This window comes from Erinaceus europaeus, chromosome 11, assembly GCF_950295315.1.
Source record: "Erinaceus europaeus chromosome 11, mEriEur2.1, whole genome shotgun sequence".
Lineage (NCBI taxonomy): Eukaryota > Metazoa > Chordata > Mammalia > Eulipotyphla > Erinaceidae > Erinaceus > Erinaceus europaeus.
In genome coordinates, this window is record NC_080172.1 from 41,071,079 (window position 1) to 41,098,779 (window position 27,701).

At 42.5% G+C, this 27,701-nt stretch overlaps 1 protein-coding gene across 13 annotated transcripts in view; it reads right to left on the reverse strand.

The window, feature by feature from the left end:
* NPHP4 (nephrocystin 4) overlaps positions 1 to 27,701 on the reverse strand; it is a 165,689-nt gene that overhangs the window by 65,986 nt on the left and 72,002 nt on the right. For all 13 annotated transcript variants that reach the window (XM_060201322.1, XM_060201329.1, XM_060201323.1 and 10 more), the window contains one exon: positions 7,309 to 7,491. In XM_060201322.1, coding sequence (XP_060057305.1) covers positions 7,309 to 7,491 — 183 coding nt within the window. The remainder of the gene's footprint in view (positions 1 to 7,308; positions 7,492 to 27,701) is intronic.

Genomic DNA, 27,701 nt, shown 5'->3' on the forward strand with positions numbered 1-27,701 from the left:
CCCACCACAGCTTTTCTCTTTTTCTATTATTTTCTATTTCACTTGTTTCTACTCTTTAGAATAGACTTCGTTCACTTGCTTTAGGTTTCTTTCGTTTTGCCATTCTTGCTTCTAAACATGGCAGATTATACTATCGATCTGAGTCCTATTTTCTATTCTAATGTAAATATTTAATGCTGTTAATTCCCATGTAAGCACACTTTACTTACATCCTACAAAATTTGATGGACTATTTTGATTTTTGTGCAATTCAAAATATTTCCTATAGGGAGTCAAGCGTTCGCACAGCGGGTTAAGCACACATGGCAAAGCGCAAGGACCTGCGGAAGGAACCTGGTTCGAGCCCCTGGCTCCCCACCTGCAGGGGAGTCGCTTCACAGGCGGTGAAGCAGATCTGCAGGTGTCTGTCTTTCTCTCCCCCTCTCTGTCTTCCTCTCCTCTCTCCATTTCTCTCTGTCCTATCCAACAAGGACATCAATAACCACAACGTTAAACAACAAGGGCAACAAAAGGGAAAATAAATAAATATAAAAAAATTAAAATATATATTTCTTATAATCTCATGGAGTTTATAAATTATTTGACTTATCAATTATTTAGAAGCAATTTTTTAAATTTCCAAGTGTTTGGAATTTTTGATATTTTATTTTTTTCTTTATTAGGAGATTAATGTTTTACATTTGATAGTGAATACAATAGTTTGTCCATGCATAGCATTTCTCAGTTTTCCACATAACAATACAACTCCTACTAGGTCCTCTGTCAACCTTTTCCAGGATCTATACTGTCCCCACCACCCACCCCAGAGTCTTTCTGATGCAATCCAGTTCAGGTTCTATTTGTGTTTTCTCTTCTGATCTTGTTTTTCAACTTCTGCCGAAAAGTGAGATCATCCCATATTCATCCCTCTGTTTTTGACTTATTTCACTTAACATGATTTCTTCAAGCTCCATCCAACATGGGCTGAAAATGGTGAAATCGCTATTTTTAATAGCTGAGTAGTATCCCATTGTGTATATAGACCACAATTTGCTCAGCCACTCATCTGTTGTTGGACACTGGGTTGCTTCCAGGTTTTGGCTATTACAAATTGTGCTGTTAAGAACATAAGTATACACAAATCTTTTGGGATGGGTATGTTGGGTTCCTTAGGATATATCCCCAGGAGAGCAGTTGCAGCATCATAGGGTAGGTCCATTTCTAGCCTTCCGAGAGTTCTCCAGACTATTCTCCACAGAGGCTGGACCAATTGACATTCCCACCAGCAGTGCAGGAGGGTTCCTTTGACCCCACAACCTCACCGCATTTATTGCTGCTGCCTTTTCTGATGTATGACATTCTCACAGGAGGGAAGTGGTATCTCATTCTGTCTCTGTTTGCATTTCTCTGACCAACAATGACTTGGAGCATTTTTTCATGTGTTTCTCTGCTTTTTGTATCTTTTCTGTGGTGAATATTCTGTCCATGTCCTTTCCCCATTTTTGGATGGGGTCATTGGTGAGCTCTTTATATATTTTGGTTACTAAACTCTTGTCTGATGTATGGCATGTAAAGATCTTCTCCCACTCTGTGAGGGGTCTCTTGGTTTGGGTATTAGTTTCTTGCTGTGCAGAAGCTTTTTAATTTGATGTAGTCCCATAGGTTTATACTTGCCTTAGTCTTCTTTGTAATTGGATTTGTTTCACTGAAGATGTCTTTATAATTTATGTGGAAAAGAGTTCTGCCAATATTTTCATCTAAGTATCTGATAGTTTCTGGTCTAACATCCAAGTCCTTGATCCACTTAGAATTTAGTTTTGTGTTTGGTGAAATATAGTGGTTCAGTTTTATTCTTCTGCATGTTTCAACCCATTTTTTCCAACACCACTTGTTGAAGAAACTCACCTTCCCCATTTAATATTCTTTGTCAAAGAGTAGATGTCTATAGGTGTGAAATTGTCGAATTATTTTTGCTATTGAATCAATGATTGTTCCATGTAGTCAGAAAATAGCTATATAATCAAAATTCTTTTAAAATTATTAAAGCTCTTAAAAGGATATTGTCTGCCTTGATGAATGTTTCATTTGCACTTAAGAAGAATGTCTAGGGCAAGGTAGGTAACATAAGTGTTATATAAAATGAACCTGTCTCCAAGGTGCCAGGTTCAGTCCCATGCACCACCATAAGCCAAAGCTGAGCAGTGTTCTATAAATAAATAAATAAATAAATAACATTTTTTTCAAAAAGGAAAAGAATGTCTATGGTACTGCTATTGGCTGATATTTTTATTTTATAATTTTTTTAAAAAAACAAGAAAAATGTTCTATAAATGTCATTTAGATACAGACAGTTGATTACTGCCATCCAGTTCTTCTGTATCTTTGTTGATTTTCTTTTCTTTTTTTCAGTATTTTCTTTATTTTAATGAAAGAGATCCAGAGAAAGGGACCATATCATTGCTCAGCTCTGTCTTATGGCGGTTCTGGGGATTGAACCCAGGATCTCAGAGCCTTAGGCATGAAAGTCTTTGTCCATAACCATTATGCTATCTCCCCAACCTCTTCACTGGTGTTCTTCTGCCCATGTTATCTATACTTTACTTTGTTATCTATACTTTTTACTTCAAGAGGAGGGCTGGGTAAGATCTCCATCTTTATGAATTTGTCTATTTCTCCTTTCAGTTCTATTGAGTTTTGCTTTATGTATCTTCAAGCTCTATGTTAGTTATATAGATACTTTTAGGGTTATTATGTCATTACCTGGACATTATCTTTGCTCTGAAGTCTGCTTTGTCAGATATTAAATAATCTCTCCAGTTTTCTTTAAATTAATGTTTATAAGGAATCTTTTTATTTTTTCTATTATTTTTACTCCACTTACATCATTTTATTTAAAGTGAGTTCCTGGCAGATAACATATAGCTAAACCTTGATCACTAGTGCAGTCTGACAATCTTGCCTTTAAACTGATGTGCTTAAACTGCTTACATCATATGCAACTGTTAGTGTTTGGACTGAAGATTTAATCCAGAACTTTCACTTAACTGTTATCTGTTGTGTCTGGTTTTGGTCCTTTTCCTTTCCTCCTGCCTTCTTTTGAATTATTCCTTTTCATCTATCTGTTGGGTAGATAGGGAGAGACACAGAGAGACAGCTGCAGTACTGCTTCACCACTCACTAAGCTTTCCCCATGCAGGTGGGGACCAGGAAAGAGGGAGGAAGAGAGGGAGGGAGGGAGGGAGGGAAGAAAGAAAGAAAAAAAAAGGAAGGAAGGAAGGAAGGGAGGGAGGAAGGGAGGGAGGGAGGAAGAGAGGGAGGGAGGGAGGGAGGGAGGGAGGAAGGAAGGGAGGAAGGAAGGAAGATCTGGTTGAGCACACATGTTACAATGAGCAAGGACCCAGGTTCAAGCCCCCAGTCCCCACCTGCAGGGGGAATACTTTGCAAGTGGTGATGCAGTGTTGCGGGTATATCTTCCTCTCTATCACCCCCTTCCTTCTCAATTTCTGTCTGTCTCTATCCAATAAATAAAATAAAGATAATAATTTTTTTAAAAAAAGAAAGGGGAGAGAGAAGAAGGAAGGAAGGAAGGAAGGGAGGGAGGGAGGGAGGAAGGAAAGAAGGGAGGGAGGGAGGGAGGGAGTTGTCCTGAGCATACACATTACAGCATACAAGGACCTCAATTTAGACCCTCAGTCCCCTCCTCCAGGGGAAAATTTCATTAACAGTGAAGCAGTGTGTGTGTGTGTCTTCCTTTCTATTTCCTCTTCACTCTCAATTTCTCTCTTTCCAAAATAAATAAAATATTTTAAGGGATTTTTTTTTTACTTATTTATTTGCTTGTTTATTTTTAAATCCAGATTTCCAGACTGACTTGGGGAGGTGCTGGCTCTGCTACAAAGGATGAGAAATAAAGGAAGAAGCAGAGAAGCACCTTTAAAGCTTGGAGGAAGAATTAAGTTTGTGATCCATTTTGGTTCACTATCCTACTTCTCTCTGGAGTAGTGGTTCTCATCTGGTGGCAGTTCTGCCCACCAGGAAACATTGTGCAGTATATCTATAGATGTTCCAGACTGTCTACATTCAGGGGACACTACTGGCATCTGGGGCAGATGCCAAGGGTGGGGTTAAACATCTCCCAATGCCTAAGACAATACTCAGCAAAAAATCATCTGTCCTAGAATGTCAGTAGTGCTGAGACTGAGAAATCTTCATTAGAAGTGACATTCCTGGTAAAGAAATTGTGATGTTTCAATATTGTGTTCTTAAGACAGTGAAACCTTCAAAACACACTCCAAAATAGTCTGCACACTTGAAAGTAAAAGGGATAGAGTGGCATGATAATTAATATGATAAATATTTATTTATATCAAGATAGAGAAGAAGAGGGAGAAGGAGTGGAGAAAGAAGTAAATGAGAGAATGGCAAGGCAAGGGTTCTAATGGCAATTCTGTAATAAGGGTTCCAACAAGATCATTGTGGGAATGCAGCAAAATAAAGTCCCCTAATGAGAGACATTCCTTATAATAAGAAAAGCTGTACAATCAGCTGTCCCTTGTTCAGGTCCCCAAAGCATTATCCAAATCATAAATAACAGCAATGAAAATCCTGTTTGTCGCTAGAATTAGCACACAGATGACACACTGAAATAACAGTCCCAGTCCCTTTACCCAAGAAAAATGAGACACATGAGTCCTGAAAGGCTCTGCTCAAACAGGCTGGGCCATATTTCAGGAGAAGCAGCAGAAGAACAGAGTAACTACCCAGAGAACCTTGATATCATGTCTGCATGGAAACTGTGGGGTCTGTGGGACCCTGAGTGAAGACTGTTATCCTTGTAGATCACCAGTAAGCCAAGGGATTCCTCCCTAGCTACTCTTTCATAACTTCCCCCCCCCTCTCTCCCTATCTCTCTCCCTCCCTCTCTCTCTCTCTCTCTCTATCTATCTATCTATCTATCTATATATATATATATGTACTTTTTCAAGGAAACTTCATCTCATCCTTCTGTGGTCCTCACCCCTGTACACAGCTGGAGAGCCCAGGTCCAGGACACTTAAGAGAGGACAGGCAGTGGCATATCCAGTTGAGTACGCCTGTTACCAAGTGCAAGGACAGGGTTCAAGACCCCACTCCTTACCTGCATAAGGGAAGTTTTACTAGTGGTGATGCAGGCCTATAGATATCTATCTTTCATTCTCCATCTCTATCTTCCCCTCTCCTCTCAATTTCCCTCTATTCTACTGAATTTTTTTTTATGGGATAGTCAGCCAGAAATTGAGAGGAAGGGGAAGACAGAGAGGGAAACAGAGACACTGTAGCTCTATTTCACCACTTGTGAAGCTTTTCTCCAGCAGGTGGGAACCACAGGCTTGATCCCAAGTCTTTGTGCACTATAACATGTGTGCTCAATCAGGCACACCACCACCTGGCCCCTGTACTATTGAAATTATTTTAATTAATTAAATAAATAGAAAGGGGGGAAATGGGTTGCTTCTTGGCCTTTAAGCTAAGATTAAGTGTGAGAAGTGGCCACAGGGAGTGATGGATGTGTAATGCCAACATCAAACCTCAGCAATAACTCTAGTGGCAATTAAAAAAATAAAGGGGGCCTGAAAGTAGTGTACCTGGTTAAGCGCACACACTACAGTGTACAAGGACCTGGGTTCAAGCCCCTGGTTCCCACCTGCTGGGTGAAAGCTTCACAAGTGGTGAAATATAGTTACAGTGTGTCTCTGTCTCTCTCCTTCTCTTTTTCTTTTTTTTAAATTTTATTAGTGATTTAATATTGATTTATAAAATTATAAATTTATAAAATTATTTTAAAAGTCCACCTTTCCCATATTTGGGAGCTACTCTCTTCCCTGATCCAGCTTTCTAGCCCTCTCCTCAGCCATGACATATTCTCCCCAAACAATAATCTGGATCCACCTGCATATCAGATGTCAGGCTCAGGCAAAAACTAATAAAGTCATGGGCCCTTTGGAATATACCTAAAATAGACCTACTAGCTATTTCCAAAATGGAGACCCCAAATCTTCATCTGCAATATTCCAGCCTTTAGGTTCCTGATTAATCAACAATTTTTATGGCTTTATATGTTAGCTCTTTTTCAACCACCAGGTTCCAGATGCTAACATGATACCAACTGGACTTCCCTAGGCAGACGACCCCACCAATGTGCCCTGGAGCCCTACTTCCCCAGAACCCCACCCCACTAGGGGAAGAGAGAGACAGGCTAGGAGTATGGATCAACCTGTCAACACCCATGTTCAGTGGAGAAGCAATTACAGAAGCCAGACCTTCCACCTTCTGCATCCCACAATGACCTCTGGTCCATACTCCCAGAGGCTTAAAGAATAGGAAAGCTATCAGGGGAGGAGATGTAATATGGAGTTTGGATGGTAGGAATTGTGTGGGGTTGTACCCCTCTTATCCTATGGTTTTTGTAAGTGTTTCTTTTTATAAATAAAAATTTAAAAAAGAAGAAGAAAGAATTGGCCTCTGTGTCATCCCAGCTAATTATGAATCAATGATGATAATTTTTACTTTGTTTTGATATTCCAACAAAGGAATTTATTTATGAATTGTAGATTTTATTATCAGTGAGGCCCAGGTGGTAGTGCACTCAGTAAAGTGCACGTTTGCCATGTGCAACAGCCCAGATTTGAGCCCCTGGTGAGCCCCTGATCCCCACCTGTGAGGGGCAAGCTTCTCAAGTGATGGAGCAGTGCCTCAGGTGTCTCTCTCTCCCTCCTTCTCTCTGCCCCATCCCTCCTCAAAGAAAAAGGAAAGGGGCATATGCACTCTACCATCTGCAAGGGGAAAGTTCCACAAGCAGTAAAGTAGTGTTGTAGGTGTCTCTCTTTCTCTTTCCCTCTCTGTCCCCCCCATCCCCTCTCAATTTCTCCCTGCCTCTATAAAATTAATATTAAAAAAAAGAAAAAGAAAACTAATGGCCACCAGTGATGTTGAAGAATTATTCAGATGCAGTCTATGCCCCCAGGTTTTACCACTTCCTGCAATATTCTCGCAGTACCCTTTTCAACCAATCCTGTCCCGACACGTCACCCCTGGTTGTTGCCCAATAAAAGCCCACCCCCTTCAGAACACCTCCAATGCCATTCCCTCTAATAACCACCACAGTTTTCACATAGTCCAAGACAGTTTGCTTGCACATTTAATTTTTAAAAGCATCTCCATGACACAGGGAGAAAAATTTTGCTCTTAAAACACCTGTAAATATAGTTGTCAATTACTAACTTGGAAGATTTATGAACTTGCTAGATGCTTGTGGAAAAATAATCAGACCTATGATGTGTTAGCAATTACCTCTTCGGAGCTCATGCTGGCTGAAGGCACCTTGTAGACCAGACAGTGTGAAGGGTTGCACTGGGTGCCGCCCTGGAGGGGTAAGATGACCCTCCCAGAGCCTGCCTCTGGTACGGGGTTCCAAACAGCCCATCGAACCATGTACATGCAGGCCAAGTTGGTCAGGGAGGTGACAGAAGCTGCCTAGAATGGAAATAAATCAAAGGAGTAGAGTTACCAGAAAGCTGGTGAGTGAGAGGGGGTGGCTAGAGGGAGGGGGGGCCAGGGAAAGAAACAGAGATTTCACAAGAACAGAGGAGTCCACTGGCAAGGCAGAGGTTAATCAACTCCATTTCACAAAAGAAGGAACTGAGGCAGGGGGAAAGCACAACAGTGGTATGGGTGACACAAGGACATGGTCTCCATTCCAAGCCCAGTCACTACCCCCTCAGATGAATAAGGTCCCCATGGACCTCCTGTTCTGGCTGGAGGCAGCAGCCCTTCTCTCTACAGATCAATCTTATTTGGGGGGTTGGGGAACAGGTAGCAGTGCATCTGGTTGAGCACATGTTACAATGCACAAGGACCTCAAGCCCTTGGTCCACACCTGCAGTGGGGGGAAGCTTCATGAATGGTGAAACAGTACTGTTTCTCTGTCTCTGTCTCCCCCTTCCTCTCAATTTCTGGCTGTCTCTATCAAATAAAGATAATTTTTAAAAGTTACAGGCACTTTGGATATAACTAAAATATGCCTACTAGCTATCTACAAAATGGAGGACCCCCCCCCAACTCTTCATCTGCACTATTCCAGTCCTTAGGTCCATGATTGGTCAACAGTTTGTTTGACTTTGTATGTTAACTCTCTTGTCAAACACCAGCTTCCAGATGCTAGCATGATGCCGACCAGACTTCCCTGGACAGACAACCCCACCAATGTGTCCTGGAGCTCTGCTTCCCCAGAGCCCTTCCCCACTAGGGAAAGAGAGAGACTAGCTGGGAGTATGAATTGACCTGTCAACACCCATGTTCATAAGGGAAGCAATTACAGAAGGCAGACCTTCAACCTGCATCCCACAATGACCTTGGGTCCATACTCCCAGAGGGTTAAAGAATAGGAAAGCTATCAGGGGAGGGAGGGGATGGGATACAGAGTTCTGGTGGTGGGAATTGTGTGAAGTTGTACCCCTCTTATCCTATGTTTTAGTCAATGTTTCCTTGTTATAAATAAAAAATAAAGTTACAGATCAATCTTATTTTTATAACTCCCCCTCCTCATGCCATAAGAAAACACTCCACACCTTGCTAGCATCCACTGAAATCCACTAGGGAACCAGTAAGAACAGCCTCACAAGTCACTGATAAGGAACTCTGAAAGCATTAAGAGCACAAGCTGCTATTCCATTGAGGGCAATAAGCACATCCTTTCCCAGCAGTTTGAGCTCACGATGGCACATCTCTCAAGTGACTGCACATGTCACTGAGAACATACCCAGTTTTACACACTGCTCCTTCTTTCACTTACCCTCCCTGGTCAAATGAAAGGAATGAGGGTACAAGGGAAGTGCTGTGCTCTCAAGCACCTTTAAAGACTATCATTTGCAACAAAGATGGTTTCAGGACTCAACCCAGAGGTGCTTCATTCATCAGTTCACAATGAAGGAAGAACAAAGCACCACTTGGGGCCTGAGTTGAGCCCTGGGATCCCAGCTCTGCTAGCGAGATCTGAGCCGTATCTCCCACACAGACATCACCTTTCTAGCCAAGGTTTGGCCTGCAGACAGGAGCACCTCAGCACCTTCTTCACCCAGACTCACAGGTAAGCCTGGGAGCCCAGGAAGAGTGCTTTCCAGCCTGAGCACAGAGCACTAACCAGTATTGGATTAAACTATTTAGATCAGGGGAGGCAGCCAGGGCTCTAGTCATGATGGTGATGTGGGTAAAGAAACAACCTGAAGGTGGTAGTGAAGGAGTGTGAGGCCAGTATGGCATTCCCTGATGGGCAACAGCACTGTCTGTACCCCCTCTGGAAGAAGAAATACCAAAGAATAGGGTGGTTACTCACTGGCTGAGCAGCTGAAGACCCTGGTCCCTCTCAGTCACCTGCTAAGTGCAGGCAGCCATAACTGGCCAGGCATGGGACAGCCTGTCAACCTTAAAGAGGGCTGGGTGTCCATGTCCTGTCCATTCGGCAGGGTCCCCTGGGGAAAATGGTAGCCAGGAGTAGAGTACTTTCATGAGTTTCACAGAGTCAGTGAGGAAGGTGAGGCTCCAACAGTATGGCTGGAACTCCCATACCTCCCACAGATGCTATGCCATCATCATGGCTTGGGTCTAAGGCACACAGCCACACAGAACACCAAAGACTGGCTGGGATCCCTCAGAGACTGCTGGATGGTCAACTCGCAAAAACCACAGCCCAATGTGAGTATGAATGGATCCCAACACAGAAAAACAAAGGCACTCATCTCATCCAAGCCCAACTTTCCAGACTATTCCTTGACAGATGGCAGCCCAATGTCATACACCCGTTATATCCATGTGGGGAAAACATCTACAGACCTCAAACCACCCACTACAGCACAGCCAGGGCCCATCCTTCTCTGAGTTGCACAGATGGGTTTGCCACATCCTGCCCCTCTACTGGGGTGAGCAGGGCCTGGGATCCCTGTCAAATCCAGTGATGTCCTGGAAGTACAGGAAAAGCATTGGTAAAATCAGATAATGGCTTCATTGTCATTATCTGTCAGAGACAAGATGATGTCTGCTTGGTCCTGACCAGTTAGCTGACTGACAGTGTAAAATGGTGTGGAGCAAATACATCAATTTACATCAATGGAAAGCTGATTAGGAATCCACTGGTCTTCAATAACATCATTACAAATAAATTAGGACAACTGGCATTAAACCTGACCTACAGTGATTCAATAATACCTAAAGTGCTTTTGTAAACAGCCCCTGCAAAAGCCAGAAGGTTATAATGATCAAGACTAAAATAATATAATAACATATCCAAGTTTTCAAGCTATGTATACAATTGCTTCTAAACTTTCAAATGAGGCAATTCCAATACGTAATTTTCCAATTTCACAGTTCCTTTTTGGTTTTGTAGTTCTTAATCAATACAGCTATCTTTCGTGTGAACTGTCACTTACACAAATATCCATTTTCTCTGTTTTGTTTTAAACAGCTCTAACAAGAGATGGTTAGTGAGTTATTGATCACTCCTTTGCAAAGACTTCAGTTTCCAAGCCTGGTGGCAATTCAATTGCCATTTATTAGCTGGCACTCTGTCCCAACTAGCGCATGTGACACCTGCAGGTTAGAACCTCCTGACCCACAGTTCAAAGTAGAAAGTCAGGTGCATCCCAGTCTGTGGGCAGAACACAGGCAAAACTCTTCACTGGCCAGCAAGACAACTCTTCTCCTCACTGTAGACTTTGATCACTGAGATCAGATCAAATACTTTGTAATTTAAAATGTGCTTTTATAATATACAATAAACTTTTGTGCAGCTTATTTTCTGTAGATTTTTCAGTGAGAACATTTTACTTCTGCCTAGGGTTACTGCCAAACTCCCAAGTCTAACACTGTATTCTGAAGGGCAGGAAACACCCAGAGAGATGACAGAGGCATCTTCTGGTGGGGGGGACCCCACAAGCCAGCCCCACGCCTTGAGCCCACCTGCTCCTGGGGTCACTCCAGAGACAAAGCCAGACCCAAAGAGCAGAAGCTCAGTGCAGGCACTACATTAAGCTCTGATCTTGTGAATGTGAATAAGATAAAAGGTAAACTGTTGTGTCAACATGTCTCTAAACATTCCCAATATCATTGATACCACAGAAGAATAAAGAAGCTACAAACAGAGAGAGATTTAGGTCACTCTATTACAGATGGAGGGGAAAGCATGCAGGGAAGCATAGGTGCTGTGCAGATTAGCACCAGGCCAGGCACAGGCCTGTACTGTCTCTACACAGACATACACTTGATCTCTCCCAACTTATCTCCCCAGAGACTCATGAGCCCTCACATGGCCCTGGAATGCTGACCACAGAGAGGTTGACACTGAACACAGTGGGTGACCCAAGGCCCAGTCCAAGTAGCACAGAAGAGTAGACATTCTCAAGAGGGGCTCAATGTTTACCCACCTATAGGCTGGGCTGGGTACACCTAAGCAACCACTGAGTTCAAGAGTAATCTAGACCCAAGCCTTCTTTAGATGACTAGTTTTCTTGAATTATCTGTAAAGGGTTGCATGCTTGGCCACTGAAGTAACCTCAGCAGCCTTGGGAGGCTGAAACCATCACACAAGGTGAAAGATTAGGAGAGAATCAGATGCCCTGGGAAGAGGCAGGCAACACTACTGAGCAAAGTAAAGGTTCAGGAGGCAGAAACCATCCCTCAAAGTCACTCCTTCCAGAAATAGGCCAGTCCATTATCTGCTGAAACCTTTCTCAAGTTCCTGCTCTTTGGGTCTGGCTCTGTCTCTGGAGTCCCAGATTAGATAAGCATCAATCTTCGTTACTGCTGCAGACTCATTCCCTTTCTGAACATTCATAGTGGAAAAGGAAGTCCAACATACACTTAGTCATGTACATGCAGCACCATGAAAAAACACAGTAATCATTTTCATTTTGTTATATTAAGGAACTGATGTTGTTGGCACCAGGGTTTCACACCTACATGTTTCCACTGTTCCCAGGAGACTTTTCTTCTACTTTTCCTTTTTTCCACTATGAGAGAGAGAGAGAGAGAGAAGAGACACCACAGCACCACTCCACTGTTCATGAAGTTTCCCCATTGCATGGTGCTCCTATGTGGTGGCCAAAGGCTTTGACTTCACTGTACACAATGAAGTATGTACTCACCAAGTGAGCTATTTCCCTGCTCTGAGTAGTTGATTTTAAATACATATAGGAGAGAAGAAGAAACAAGAGGGTATAGTCTTAAGAAAACTTCTAAAAACTAGTGTAGAAAAATAGCTAATATAACTCTCTAAGGGGTTATAACACTTTGCAAAACAGGCATCACCTTGACAATAACAGATAGAAGCCAGGACAGTACCATCTTAGTTTTGGAGCTGCAAATTGAGACGGGACAGGTATGGAAGCTCCTGCCCTCGGAAGACCAACTCTGCTGCCCAGGAGTCAGTCCAGCAGCTTCCCCGAGACCTTTGCTTCTGTTTTCTTGAAAGAGCTTGACCTTGCTGGTCCTGCTCCCCTCTTGCCTCTCCAGTGAGGTCCTCTACAGCCCATGAACATGGGACTCAGGCTAAGAACCCAGCATCTCTCCCCAGAGACACTGCCTCTCCACTCCACAGGGCTGCCACATCCACTGCAGGTCAACAGGAAATTCCAGCACAGTGACTAGTCCAAGTGGGACTCAGGTGAGGCTGTTTTTAGTTTTTCCCTGAAGGGATCTCTACTGGTATCTGGAGGAGGCAGATGTCTTTTGTTGAGAGTCACCTCAGGGCGGAGGTAAGACTGAAGCTGTCTTCAGGCCCACTCCAGAGTAAGACATAGGTTCTCTACAACTGTCTACATTTGTGCATAATTGTCCCTGTTTTGTTTCAGGTCCAGTCCTTTCTTCCCCTCCCAGCCACACATAATCTGGGTCCTAACGGAGCTGGAGCTCAGAGCCCTTTTATCCTCTTCCTCTTACCACTTCTATTAAAATAAAGCATTTATGGGAGGGGGGTAGAATAGAAAAACACAGAACTTTGGTGGGGGGGAATGCTGGCTTACATGCACCTAGGGTGGGTATAAAAATACTCCTGAAATATGATAAATCTATAAAATACCAAAAACCACTAATATAAAATACTTGAAAAAAAATAACTGAGAGAAGAAAAAAAATCATCATGGTTTATGGAGAAAGTTTATAGCAATGATAGGGACTGCCCCTCTCTGAAGGGATGCTGCATCATCCTGCTCTGCCACTCAAGGGAGACTGATACTGATGTAAGTACAGCCTAGAATGTATACATCTGTGAGCTCAGTCTGACAGGGACTCAGAGGTTGTACAGGCTCCAGTGCTAAATACAGGCCCTACATTAGATCATTGCAATAAACAGTTAACTGCATTTTTATATTTTCTTCAAGTTTGTGAGCAACTCTCTCCTCTAAACCTGCTTCCTAGTTCTACTCTGAACTCTGACACCATCCTCCCAGACAATATTTCTAGTCCACCCCTATGTTAGCTATCAAGCTCAAGCAAAAATTACTAAGACATACACTCCTAGGAACATACTTAAAGTAGACTTCCTAGCTTCCCTACACCCTAAGGTCCCTACTTTCATCTGTACTATTCCTACTTTTTGGTTCCTGCCTTTCCATCTTGTCCTGCTCTCCATCTTACTGCATTTCAGCCACCAAGTTCCAGATGCTACTATGATTCCATCCTAACTTCACTGAGCAGATGACTTCATCAATACTTCCTGGAACTTCACCTCTCCAGAGTGCTACCCCAATAGAGTAAGACAGAAACAGGCTGGGGTATGGATCAAACTGCCAACACCTATGTCCAGTAGAGGAACAATTATAGAAGCCAAAACTCCTCCTTTCTGAACCCAAGAAATAATTTTGGTCCATACTCTCAGAGGGGTAAACAATAGAGGAAATAAACCAAAGGGTTCTGTACCCATATTACACCAAGACTTGAAGCATTTGTCACCTGGAATCTTGTTTTCATAGCATCAGTGAAAAGGAAGGAAATCTGGAAAATACCAGAGGAAACCAGGCACAGTTTCACTTATCTGAGAGAGAAGAGGAAAAAAGGAAATACATTTTGACACAGTAATAGGTGTAGGTGTGACCTAGAAAGGAAGTAAAGGCAGAACCATTGAAAAAATGGGGGTGGGAGGAATACATAAACATATAGATAAGCAATGATAGAATCAGCCCATATCAGTGCCTTGCAAGAACTACTGCAGTTTCCAGTAGAGGGGATGCAACACAGTACTCTGGTAGTGGGAACTTTATAGAATTATATATGGAATTATACCCCTATTATTTTACAATTTTATAAGTCAACATTAAATCACTGGAAAAAAAAAAAGACATGAAAGAGTCACAACAGCAATGAAAAGTTGAGTTATATGCATGAGCCAGCTGGTCCTGCCCAGTGATCAGAACCCTGCAAGCCTCCAAAGTAAACAGTGTGGTGCTGGTACCAGAGCAAACAGTGGTCACAAATAGAATGAAAGTCTAGAAACAGGCACACTATAAATAAGAGATCCATGAGAAGATCAAGAGACCTCTGAAATCACTGTGACATTGTGTTTGTTTGTTTGTTTGTTTGTTGTTGCTTCCAGAGTTATTGCTGGGGCTCAGTGACTGCACTACAAATCCACTGCTCCTGGTGGCCATGTTTCCATTTTGTTGTTATTGTTATTATTGTTGTTGTTGTCATTGTTACTGTTGCCATTATTGCTGTCACTGTTGTTGGATAGGACAGAGAGAAATGGAGAGAGGAGGGGAAAATAGAGACGGGGAAAGAAAGATAGACACCTACAGACCTGCTTCACCACTTGTGAAGTGACCCCCTGCAGGTATGGAACCAGGGGATCAAACCAGGATCCTTAGGCCAGTCCTTGCGCTTTAAGCCATGTGCACTTAACCTGATGTGCTACTATCCTGCCCCAAGAACTTTTTAATAAGCAGTATTGGGGCAGCTGCATAGAAACTGGAAAAGAAGTTAAAATGATACGTACTCCTTAGATGAGACCCAAATGTAATAAATGAAACTATATTAGTGTTAGGAGAAATCATAAGCAAGTTCCTCAGAAGGAAGGAGGAAGAGCTTTTTTTTTTTTTTTTAAGTAGGGATAATCTGTTTTTTTTTCCTCAAGTTCATGTGTTTCAGTTCTCTAGAGTCTTTTTACTTTAATTTATTTATAAAAAGGAAACACTGACAAAAACATAAGATAAGAGGGGTACAACTCCACATAATTCCCACCACTAGGACTCTGTATCCCATCCCATCCCCCCTCCCATAGCTTTCCTATTCTTTAACCCTCTGGGAGTATGAACCCAAGGTCATTGTGAGATGCAAAAGGTGGAAGGTCTGGCTTCTATAATTGCTTCCCCGCTGAACATGGGCATTGACAGGTTGATCCATATTCCCAGCCTGCCTCTCTCTTTCCCTAGTGGGGCGAGGTTCTGGAGAATCGGAGCTCTAGGACACATTGGTGGGGTTGTCTGTCCAGGGAAGTCTGGTTGACATCATGTTAGCATCTGGAACCTGGTGGCTGAAAAGAGAGTCAACATATAAAGCCAAACAAGTTGTTGACTAATCATGAAATTAAAGGCTGGAATATTGCAGATTAAAAGTTGGGAGGGTCTCCATTCTGTAGATAGCTAGTAGGTATATTTTAGTTATATTCCAAAGGGCCTGTGGCTATACTAGTGTTTTTTTGTTTGTTTGTTTATTTGTTTTCCCCTGCGCCTAAAATCTGATATGCAGGAGGACCCTAGTTATTATCTGGGGAGATGATGTCATGGCTGGAAAAAGAATAGAAAGCTGAATCAAGGAAGAGAGTAGCTCCCAAATATGGGGAAAGTTTGTAAATACTGTTGACTGTAAACCCCATTGATTTGATCTGATCCAGGGCCCATATTCAGCTGAAGAGCCTATATGACTTCTGCATCCCTGTAGGCCTGAGCTCACATTCTGTGGTCATCAGTAGGAACATTCCAAGCTGCCCCAATATCAGGACCCATCTTCCTCAGGTATAGCATAGAGTACGTTGTCTAGCCTCCCTTCGGAGTACGAACATTCTCTACCGTTGTTGATCCAAGTTGAAGGCTAGGTACTACGGGGGCCCACAAAGGGGTCTATTTTGTTGTTCCTGATAGAGATGATCCGTACCAAAGGAGAGAGGTATTTATTTGAGGTCTAGGCCCATCATGTCTGTTTGGGAATCTCAGAACTCCCCAAATAGGGCCCCAGCTGATGGAGTGGTCTGATAGTGACTAAAGAGTCACTGTTAAAGTATGCCAGTCTTTTGCCTTTATTCAGCTTTTGCAGTCCTTGCTTTGATAAGGATAGCTTGGGAGTGAGGGAAGTTGGGAAGATAACATAATGGTTATGCAAAAAGCCTTTCATGCCTTAGGCACCAAGGGTTCCAGGTTCAATCCTAGCACCACAATAAGCCAGAGCTGAGCAGTGCACTGGTTAAAAAAAAAAAGAGTAAGAGCTTTTAACAATGAATCAAGATCCAAAAGCAAAAAAAGGAAAGGCTGACAAATCCAAGTGCAGTAAAAAATGTTTTTGAGGGCCAGGCAGTGGTGCACTTAGTTAAGCGCGCACATTACAGTGGGCAAGGACCCAGGTTCAAGCCCCTGGTCCCCACCTGCAGGGGGAAATCTTCAAGTGGTGAGGCAGGACTGCAGGTGTCTGTCTCTTCCCCTTTCTATCTCTCTCTCCCCTCTCAATTTCTCTCTGTCTCTATCCAATAATAAATAAATAAAAATATTTTTGAGAGGGGTGGCCCTCTCTCCAGAGAATAAATAAATAAATAAAATATTTTTTAAATGTTTTTTAATATTTTTACTTAATTTGGACAGAGAGAGAAACTGAGAGAATAAAAGAGAGAGATGGAGAGCGACACCTGCAACATTGCTTCACCACTCGTGAAGTTTGTGGGCTTGAACTTAGGTCTTCATGCACTGTAATGTGTTCATTCAACCAGCTGCACCACCACCTGACCCCATTAAAAAATATTTGAAGGGGCCAGGCGTTATCTAAACAACAAATCTGTTGTTCAGATAATTAGGTTCATGGCATTTGATAGCGCAGATCAAGCTGATTAAGATATGTGATATGTGATAAATAAAAAGGAGAAGAGAGAGGGGATAAAAAGACATATGACAGAGCCAGGAAATAGCTGATGAGGAAGAGATCATACCTTACACCAGGTTAACGTTAACCGCAGATAGTGCGAAGCATAAGAACCGGCGCAAGGACTCCGGTTCAAGCCCCCAGGTTCCCAACCCGTAGGGGGATAGCTTCACAAGTGGTAAAGCAGGTCTGCAGGTGTCTATCTTTCTCTCCTCTCCTCTGTCTTTCCATCCTCCCTCTGTCCTACCCAACAACAGCAGTAATGGCAACAATATCAACAGCAACAAAATAGAAAAGCTATGGCCTCCAGGAGCAGTGGATTCATAGTGCAGGCACATTTCCCCAGCCAAAAAAAAAAAAAGAAGAAGAAGAATAGGAAAGCTAACAAGGGATGGGATGGGATGTGGAATTCTGGTGGTAAAAACTGTGGAATTGTACCCCTCTTATCCTATGGTCTTGTCAATATTTCCATTTTATAAATAAGAATTATATGAATTTTAAAAATGTTTTAAAGCGCACATGATGCTCTGGACTGAATGTTTGTGTGAGCCCACCACCACAAAATTCATATGCTGGAGCCCCAATTCCCAAAATTATAGTACTTGGAGGTAGGGGGTTCTGGAAGGTGATCAGGCTCCCTACAATATGGTTAGTGTGTATACACACACACCAGAAAAGGCCATGTGAGGACACTACAAGAAGCAGACAGCCTGCCGAATGACATTGAGACAGCTCTCACCAAGAAACAAATCTGCCAGGACTTTGACCTCAAACTTCCTAGGCTCCACAGCTATATGGAATAAATATTTGTTGTTTAGATAACTAGGTTCATGGCATTTGATAGCGCAGACCAAGCTGATTAAGATATGTGATATGTGATAAATAAAAACAGAGAGGAGAGAGAGAGGGGATAAAAAGACATATGACAGAGCCAGGAAATAGCTCATGAGGAAGGGATCATACCTTACCATACTTGAGCACCCAAGTTTAAGTCCCAGACACTACTTAGGAGCACCATGCACAAGAGGAAGCTTCACGAGTAAATGAAGAGGTGCTAAAGTTATCTCCCTCCCCTCCCTCCCTCCCTCCCTCTCTCCCTCTCTCTCTCTCTCTCTCTTTCTCTCTCTTTCTCTCTCTCCCCCCTTCCCTCCTTCCCTCCTCTTTTTAGATCTATTAACTGAAGGAGGGAAAGAGTCTGCTGGAAGAGGTGGAATCATGCAGGTGTGAAGCTTCAGCTAAGCCTTGCAGAAAGAGTAAATGAGAAAACTAGAAGAAAAAAGTGCAATATATCTCACAGATTTAAAAAAAAATTATTTGTCATATTTGATGAAAAATGCAAAAGCTCTATAGAAAATTGGACAAAATAGGGATCTATTCAAGGTCTAGGCCCATCATGTCTGTGTGAGAATCTCAGGACTCCCTGACTAAGGCCTCAAATGATGGGGTGGCCTGATAGTAACTAAAGATCAATACTGACTAAAGAGTCATCATTAAAGATGGAATAGATCCCACTCTCCATTGTCACTGGTCATCTCCATCAGGAACAACACAACAGACCCCTTTGTGGGCCCCTATAAGACCCTGCCCCCAATGTGGATCAACAACAGTAGAGAATGTTCCATCCTCTGAAGGGAGAATGGACAACACTATGTTCCACCTGAGGAAGATGGGTCCTGATATTGAGGCAGCTTGGAATGTTCCTACTGATGACCACAGAATGAGCTCAGATCTACAGGGATGCAGAGGTCACATAGGCTCCTCAGCTGAATATGGGCCCTGGATCAGATCAAATCAATGGGGTTTACAGTCAACAATATTTATACACTTTTCCCATATTCGAGAGCTACTCTCTTCCCTTATCCAGTTTTCTCCCTTTTTCCAACCATGTCATCATCTCCCCAAACAATAACAATATGGGTCCACCTGCATATCAGAGGTCTGGCTCAGGCAAAAATTAGTATAGTCATGGGCCCTTTGGAATATAACTAAAATAGGCCTACTAGCTATCTTCAAAACGGAGAACCCAAATCTTCATCTGCAATATTCCAGCCTTTAGGTTCATGATTAGTCAACAATTTGTTTGGCTTTATATGTTAACTCTTTTTTCAGCCACCAGTTCCAGATGCTAACATGATGCCAACCAGACTTCTCTGGGCAGATGACCCCACTAATGTGTCCTGGAGCCCTGCTTCCCCAGAACCCCACCCCACCAGGGAAAGAGAGAGGCAGGCTGGGAGTAAGGATCAACCTGCCAATGCCCATGTTCAGTGGGGAAGCAATTATAAAAGCTAGACCTTCCACCTTCTGCACCCCACAATGACCCTGGGTCCATACCCCCAGAGGGTTAAAGAATAGGAAAGCTATCAGGGGAGGGGATGGGATACAGAGTTCTGGTGGTGGGAACTGTGTGGGGTTGTACCCCTCTTATCCTATAGTCTTGTCAATGTTTCCTTTTTATAAATAAATTTTTTTTAAAAATTGGACAAAATAAACAAGTAGAAAACTTAGAAACATGAAAATACATTCAATTTAAAATCAGAGAAATGCAAATTGAAACTACACTGTGAAACCATTTCTCTACCACCAGAATTGTGCAGCATTGTCTACTGTTGGTGAGTCAGTAGGAATAAATATTACACAACCCTACTGCAAAAATTTGACATCTAACTAAATAATATATACATTTATACATACATATATGCATTTACATATGTGAACTTACTTATATGCATATGTCTGTGTTACACATGCACATGTATAAATTTAAGTGTATATGCTCATATACTTGGTGTGTGTGTGTGTATACCTATGTGTCCAAACCTGTGTAATGTGTCTTTTATGTGTATGTTAAGTGTCTGTATATATCTCTCCATGTCTGCATGTCTGTTGACATAGGTCAAATTTCCTGACTCTACACACTGAAAGCTCTTAAAGACCTACAGAATATCCAACTATGAAATATAACACACTGGGGCCAGGCTGTAGTGCAGCGGGTTAAGGGCACATGACGCAAAGTGCAAGGACTGACGCAAGGATCCCGGTTCAAGCCCCTGGCTCCCCACCTGCAGGGGGGTCACTTCACAAGAGGTGAAGCAGGTCTGCAGATGTCTAACTTTTTAATATTTATTTATTTATTTATTTTCCCTTTAGTTGCCCTTGTTTTCTATTGTTGTTGTAATTATTGTTGTAGTTATTGATGTTGTCATTAGGACAGAGAGAAATGGAGAGAGGAGGGGAAGACAGAGAGGGGGAAGATAGACACCACCCGATTCCCTGCAGGTGTCTATCTTTCTCTCCCCCTCCTCTGCCAGGCTAGCCTGAGGGTGTTTCTTCCGGGGCACGTGCTCTCTGGGTTGGAGAAAACTCGACAGGAGCCAACCTAGGCTGCTGCTTACTCACCGACACGGGAGACAAACCAGGAACTCTCGTGGCTGAGTGGGAACGCAATGCAATTTTTTTATTGATTAGAGAAAAATGCCTTTATATCTTCTGAAGTCGAAGTGGCAGCTTGGAAAAGGAAATGGGTAGGATAGGGGGTGTAGAGAAGAAAAGAGCACGAAAGTAACAAGCTTCCATCTAACATGGGGATTAAACCAATACCCTGCAGGCAGGGTGGGTCTCAGGCAAAACAATGATTATGTAAGTAGACCACATCATTAAGCAATGCAGGAGGCCTGGCATAATGACCAACACTCCTCTCTCGATTTCTCTGTCCTATCCAACAACAACGACAACAATAAGAACAACAATAACAATAATGACAACAATGATAAATGACTAGGGCAACAAAAGTGAAAAAAGAGCCTCCAGGAGCAGTGGATTCAAATAACCCTGAAAGGAAAAAAAAAAAATCTAACACATTTCCCTTTAAAAAAAAAAAAAAAAAAAAAGTAGGCTTATCAGAAACACAAAATCTGAAAAGTTCTCACAGTCTAGAAACCTAAGAAGACATGACAGCTAAATGCAACATGGTCCCAGTACAGAAAAGAACATTAGGTAAGAAAATTCAAGTAAGGTACAGATTGAGTCAGTTGTAATATATCATACTGGTTCATTAGTCATGACAAATGAGCCACACTAATGATGCTAATAATGGGGTAAATGGGTGGGTCTATAGGTTCTCACTGTTCTATATTCACAATCTGTCTGTATAAATCCATAGCTTTTCCAAAATAGAAAGTGTATTAGTAAGAAGAATAGGGAGCCACAACTCCTCATAGATGTGGCCAATTCTAGGTCTTCAAAATCAAGAGGGAAGGTGAATCCAGAGCACTGTGCAAAGCCACAAAGAAAATGCTCAAAAACCAAACAGGCTTGAGGATGACACAGAGCACTGTCTGTCAAATATGGGACAACACAAGAAATAAAATGAGTAGGTGCAGCAATTTTTAAAAAATTTTTTAAACTTTATCTTTATCTACTGAATAGAGACAGCCAGAAATCAAGAGGGATGGGGGAGATCAAAAGAGAGAGACAGAGAGACACCTATAGCCCTACTTTACCACTCGTGAAGCTTTCCCCCTGCAGGTGGGGACCAGGGTTTTCAAAGCCAGGTTCTTGCACACTATAAAATGTGTGCTCAACCAGGTGTGCCACCACCCAGCCCCATTTTTATATTTATTTACTTATTTTCCTTTTTGTTGCCCTTGTTGTTTTATAGTTGTAGTTATTATTGTTGTTGTTATTGATGTCATCATTGCTGAATAGGACAGAGAGAAATGGAGAGAGGAGGGGAAGACAGAGACGGGGAGAGAAAGATAGACACCTGCAGACCTGCTTGTGAAGTGACTCCCCTGCAGGTGGGGAGCTGGGGGCTTGAACCCAGATCCTTGAGCCCATCCTTGCACTTCATACCACGTGTACTTAACCCGATACACTACTGCCCAGCTCCCGTAGGTGCAGCAATTTTTAAAACAGGAATCTATCACTAAGTTCATATAAATATGGCACAATGGTCAAGTCAGTCATTCAGTGGTTGGAGAGGAGGGAAGGTCCTCATGCAATAGATGAGAGAATGCTAATAACAGAATGCTAGAGTGGTAAGTCATCCTTCTTAGAGAACCATCAATACATGCCAATGCACAGTTATAACGAGTCTTCACCTAGACTGCTACCCTACAGTGGACACATCACACAACATCTTTAAAGTGATGTCAGTGAGGCCCAGATGGGCTCTCCAGACCTCCAGAATCAGAACAGAACACAAAAGGGCCCCGCCAGGAGGCATGACTCCAACAGGAAGAAACATTGGCAGATTCAGAGTAAGGGATATTCTCTTTAAAATGCACCCCATAATGATCCTGGGTCCATGCTTCCATGCCGCGGACCACCACAGTGGATGAGCAGCAGGAGGGTCAGGGGTCTTGAAGGCAACCTCCCAGGTGGGTCAGGAGTCGGCGAGAGGGAGAACAGATAGACACCACACTCTATTGGACTCATTTTAATAGTGAAACTGCATTAGCTTTTATACTTTTTTCAGGTTACATTCAGGTTGCCTAAACAACCAGCTTAGTCTTGTGGCTTTGGCAAGCTATATGTTACTCCCCTATTTCTGTAAAGAATGGTACAATGCTTAGTATCGTCCTGTTCTCAGGGGAGGTCATACCCAGAATTGTTTTAGACTTTTGCTGAGGGCTATCTCCACCATTAATCTTCTATGGGGGGTAAACAGATCTTTGCCTAGTCGTGGACCACTGCTCATCTAGTTCTGGTACAGTTTAACTATTAATCTTTCTTTGTTTCAATACATCAATTTGTACCAGGGAGGCCTCAATCTCTGCATTGTTTCTATGAGGGGCAAGTCATAACATGACTTCTTTTGTCCGTCTATGTTGACCCACCTTCCCCACTTTCATAATGTAACTTTCAAATATGCCCCTGTGTAAGGGAGAGGGGGTGCTTCTGACTCTCCATTTTCACCAGGCACTGCCAAAGCACTATTAATCAATTGTGACAGTATAATTATTTGTAACAATAACGGGGGGAGAACCCATTCTCGTCCTCCTGCCCAGCTTCCTTGAAGTCTGAATGCAGGTCCAGAGGAGATGACCCTGTCAGGATCCCTGGTGAACTTTGATGGGGTGCTGTACTTCCAGAGGGATAAAGAATAGGAAAGCTATCAAGGGAGGAAATTGGATCTGGAGCTCTGGGAGGTGGGCACTGTGTAGAAATGTGTCCCTCTTAACCTGTGGTCTTGTCAATGTTTCCATTTTATAAATAAATTAAATAAATAAATGAATATAGGAAGATTATACCACTTTTTAAAAATGCAATCATGAGAGACAAGCCCAGATTCAATCAAAGAGAGGCAGACACCAAAGGTAATCTGTGCATCTAGGCTGGAAGCCACACTGGAAAGACATGTCACCTGGGACACAGCGGGATCAATCACAGAACTGGAATGCAGATGGGAGGTTATAGTACTGATTCTGTGCTTTATGAACAGCAACTGGTCTCTGGACTCTAGTTCTAGAACAAATGCACACCAAAGCATCTATGGTTAGAGGCAAGGGACATTTGTAATCTATTTTCAAATGTTTCAGAAAAAACGTATGTAAGGCTGAGGCAATAGCAAAATGGTTGTGCAAAATGATTTTCATGCCTGAGGCACCAGAGGTTCCAGGTTCAAGTCCCAGTACCACCATAAGTCAGAGCTGAGCAGTGCTCTGGGTAAAAGAGAGGCTGGGGGTTGGGGGGGGGGGAGAACTATGTAAATCCACATACTCATACATATAGGGGAAGGGAAGGAGAAACGATAAGTGATTAAGTGTAAATAAAGTCTGTAGGCTCATGTCAACAGTCACTGAGTTGGCATCAAAAGTAGACCATTATTCTTTGCACATCTATAATCTACATTTGACATTATTTCAACATAAAAATCACTAATACAAGTCCTATCATATCTTTTTCCCCCAAGTATAGTATTAAGAAAATGAAAAGGCAAGCCAGAGTGTGAAAGAGTATTCACATGCACACTCTGTGTAGCTGATACAGGACTTACAACAAAATACCTAAAAGAAACTCCTGCATGCGCAGTAAGAAAAACACAAACAAATGGAAACAATGAAACAGTCACTTCACAAAGCACAGGAATAACCAACAAACACATAAGCAAGTACCCAACATCACCATTACCAAAGAAACACAAGTAAAATCATATTTAGGGGGTGTGGTGTGAAACTATACATTGTAATCTTAAAATATTGTAACCCACTATTAATCACAAATGAAAAATGGAAAGAAAAAAATATTTATGCCCACTGGATTGGCAAAAATTAAAACAATAAAACCAAAAGCTAGTGAGGATATAGAGCAACTACAGGAAGCCCTCACTTACCATCAACAGCAAGTTCTTAGAAACTCCAACTGCAAGCAAAATGACATATAAGGAAACCAATTTGACCATAGCCTGGCAAAAACAAGAGTTAAGATTTTATGGCAGATATCTGGTCAACAGACTCCTAGATAAATAATTATGTCTTTATTCATTAATTTGCTTTCCAACCTGGTGACAAGTGATTAGAGCCTGCCCTAGCATCTCTAGGTCAAGGCAAGACCCACCGTGGACAGAACACCTTTCCATCCCAGGCACATTATTCTTTTTTGTTTTTTAATTTTTATTTATTAAATGGAAATATTGACAAGACTATAGGATAAGAGGGGTACATTTCCACACAGTGCTCACCCCCAGAGCTCCATATCCAATCTCCTTCCTTGATATTCTATTCTTCCTTAGTATTCCTTCCCTATTCTTTATCCCTCTGGGAGTATGGGTCCAGGGTCATTGTGGGGTGCAGGAAGTGAAAGGTCTGGCTTCTGTAATTGCTTCCCCGCTGAACATGGGCATTGGCAGGTTGATCCATACTCGCAGCCAGGTACATTATTCTATATCTATTTCTATTTCTATCTCTATCTATCCCTATCTAATGGAGACTATCAGATACCAATAAGCTCATGTATATATCTTTGGGCTGTGAAGGGAAGGGAAGCTAGAGACTCTGAAGAAAACCCACTAGACATGAAAAGAACACACCAACTCCACTCAGACAGTAGCCCTAACATGGAATCTTTTTCTTCCTCAACAATTTTATAACAAAACTAAGGCAGTCAATGGCCTGCTATATAATAAGCACAACTTACATGAGCACACTGATAAAACTTGCTTTTCTTAGAAAGACAACATTTACCCTAGAACCAAACAACTGGGCTCTATGGTATTTACCAATGAGAAATGAAAACAAGTGCACACAAGATTATCTGGCCAAGAATGGGGGTAGTACTAGTCACAAAGTAGTAAAATCTACCAACAAGAAAGTGAAGAAACACAAGAAGTGACAGAAAACTCAGCAGTGACAATAATGAACTGCATGAATAAATTATAAATGCATTGAATGAAAAGAACAACTGAAGTGAGAAATACTAGTAATGAAGGAAATCCAGGGTCCAGAAACATATTATCCAGTAAAGCACAATTTACCATGCATGAGGGCCAAGCTTCCAGCCCTGGGCCACCATGTAGGAGTGCCTGGGATGAGGAGAGTTTCAGGAGTGGTTGAATGGTCTATGATGTCTCTCCTTCTCTATCTCTATCTCAAGAAAAGAAAAAAAAAGGCTGCTAAGAGTGATGGACAGAGCCCTAACAATAACACTGGTAGCCAAAGCAGATCATACTCTACATTATTCTGCCTAGATGACATTAACAGGCAAAACCCATTTATGGTTAAATTAGGCTGAGTAAAAGATATCATCAAATTCTAATCCCCAGGTTGGTAAATATTACTTTATTAAAAGATGTCTTCAGGGGAATCAGGTGGTAGCACAGCAGGTTAAGTGCAGGTGGCTCAAAGTACAAGGACTGGCATAAGGATCCAGGTTCAAGACCCCAGCTCCCCACCTGCAGGGGAGTCGATTCACAGGTGGTGAAGCAGGTCTGCAGGTGTCTATCTTTCCCCCCTCTGTCTTCCCCTCCTCTCTCCATTTCTCTCTGTCCTATTCAACAACGACGACATCAATAACAACAAAAATAATAAATACAACAGTAAAACAAGGGCAACAAAAAATTAATTAATTAATTTTAAAAAAAAGATGTCTTCAGATGTGTGACTGAGTTAAGCACCTTGGACAGGAACTATCCTGGAGCACCTGAGTGGGCACTAAAATAGCAAGTGTCCTCATAAGAGCATGGGAAAGGGAAACTTGAGCTACAAATACAGGAGGGGGTAGTGGGAAGACAGAACAGAGTCCTGAAGATTCTGGACCTGAAGATTAGAGTGATGGGGGAGTCAGGTGGTGGCACAGTGGGTTAAGCGCATGTGGCGCAAAGCACAAGGACTGGTGGAAGGATCCCAGTTCGAGCCTCCGGCTCCCCACCTGCAAGGGAGTCCCTTCACAGGCGGTGAAGCAGGTCTGCAGGTGTCTATCTTTCTCTCCCCCTCTCTGTCTTCCCCTCCCCTCTCCATTTCTCTCTGTCCTATCCAACAATAAAAACAGCAATAATTACAACAATAAAAAAAAAGGGCAACAAAAGGGAATAAATAAATATTTAAAAAATTAAAAAAAAAAAAAAAAGATTAGAGTGATGGGCCACAGCTGCCAGAATCTGGAGGAGGTAAGGTGTGGAGCACCCTATAGCTTCCAAGGAGCATAGCCCTGCTGACGTCTTCTTTTCAGCCCAGAGATACTGATTTCAGACTTCTGGCCTCCAGAACTGTGAGGGAGTAACTGCTGCTGTTTTTGTGCCATTGCATTTAGATGATTTCTTAAGCAGGCACAGGAAGTTACTAAAGTGACTAAAGATAGGAACGAAACCAGTGGTTGCCAACAGGGAATAGAAGCAGCTGGGAGAGGTGGAAGAGAGCTTCAAGAATGGCAGGAAGCTTCCCCTTCTGGACAGTGGTGGAGACACCAGTGTACACTTTAATCCAAATTCAGGGGGCTACATATGCGTCTGCACAGGACACTGGAGGAAGGTTCACTTCAAGAACAAAATGAACCCTTGGATACCTGAAGTTCCTCGACATGTCAGATCTGAGAGTTCACTGAGCTTCCTTCTGTCATTTTAGAGGTCTAACTTTAAAGGTCCTGTTTCCAGCAACAGAGTTTAACTATTATGCCTACTAAGATATGCCTCTGTACACACAGAGATGAAGCAGCAGTTGGTCACCTGCTCCCAGGCCTACTCTACCTGACTCCCTCCCTCCCATGGGATTTCTTCTGGCTCTATAGGAGGTAAGATGCTCGCCAATGAAGCCTGCTGACAGAGGGGGAAAGCAGACATTATAAATGATGCACTGCAAGAGTGAAAGAAGACACCGCCAAATGCAGAGGCATTCGTGAGTTATATGCCAATATACTAAGCAATTACCCAATGAATAATGGAGTAGGATGATCCCTCCAGATCATTTTCCGAAGCACTATGAGGTACTGAATTAACTAAAGGCAAAAAACCTTCAGCTGGTTCCCAAAGTGAAAACCTAACAGGCTTTTGAAGAAGGGGACAATTACAGAAGCACCATCACCTGTGACAGCCTACTGTTAACAAATCTTATCTGCAAAAGGAAGAGGAACACCAACTCCAC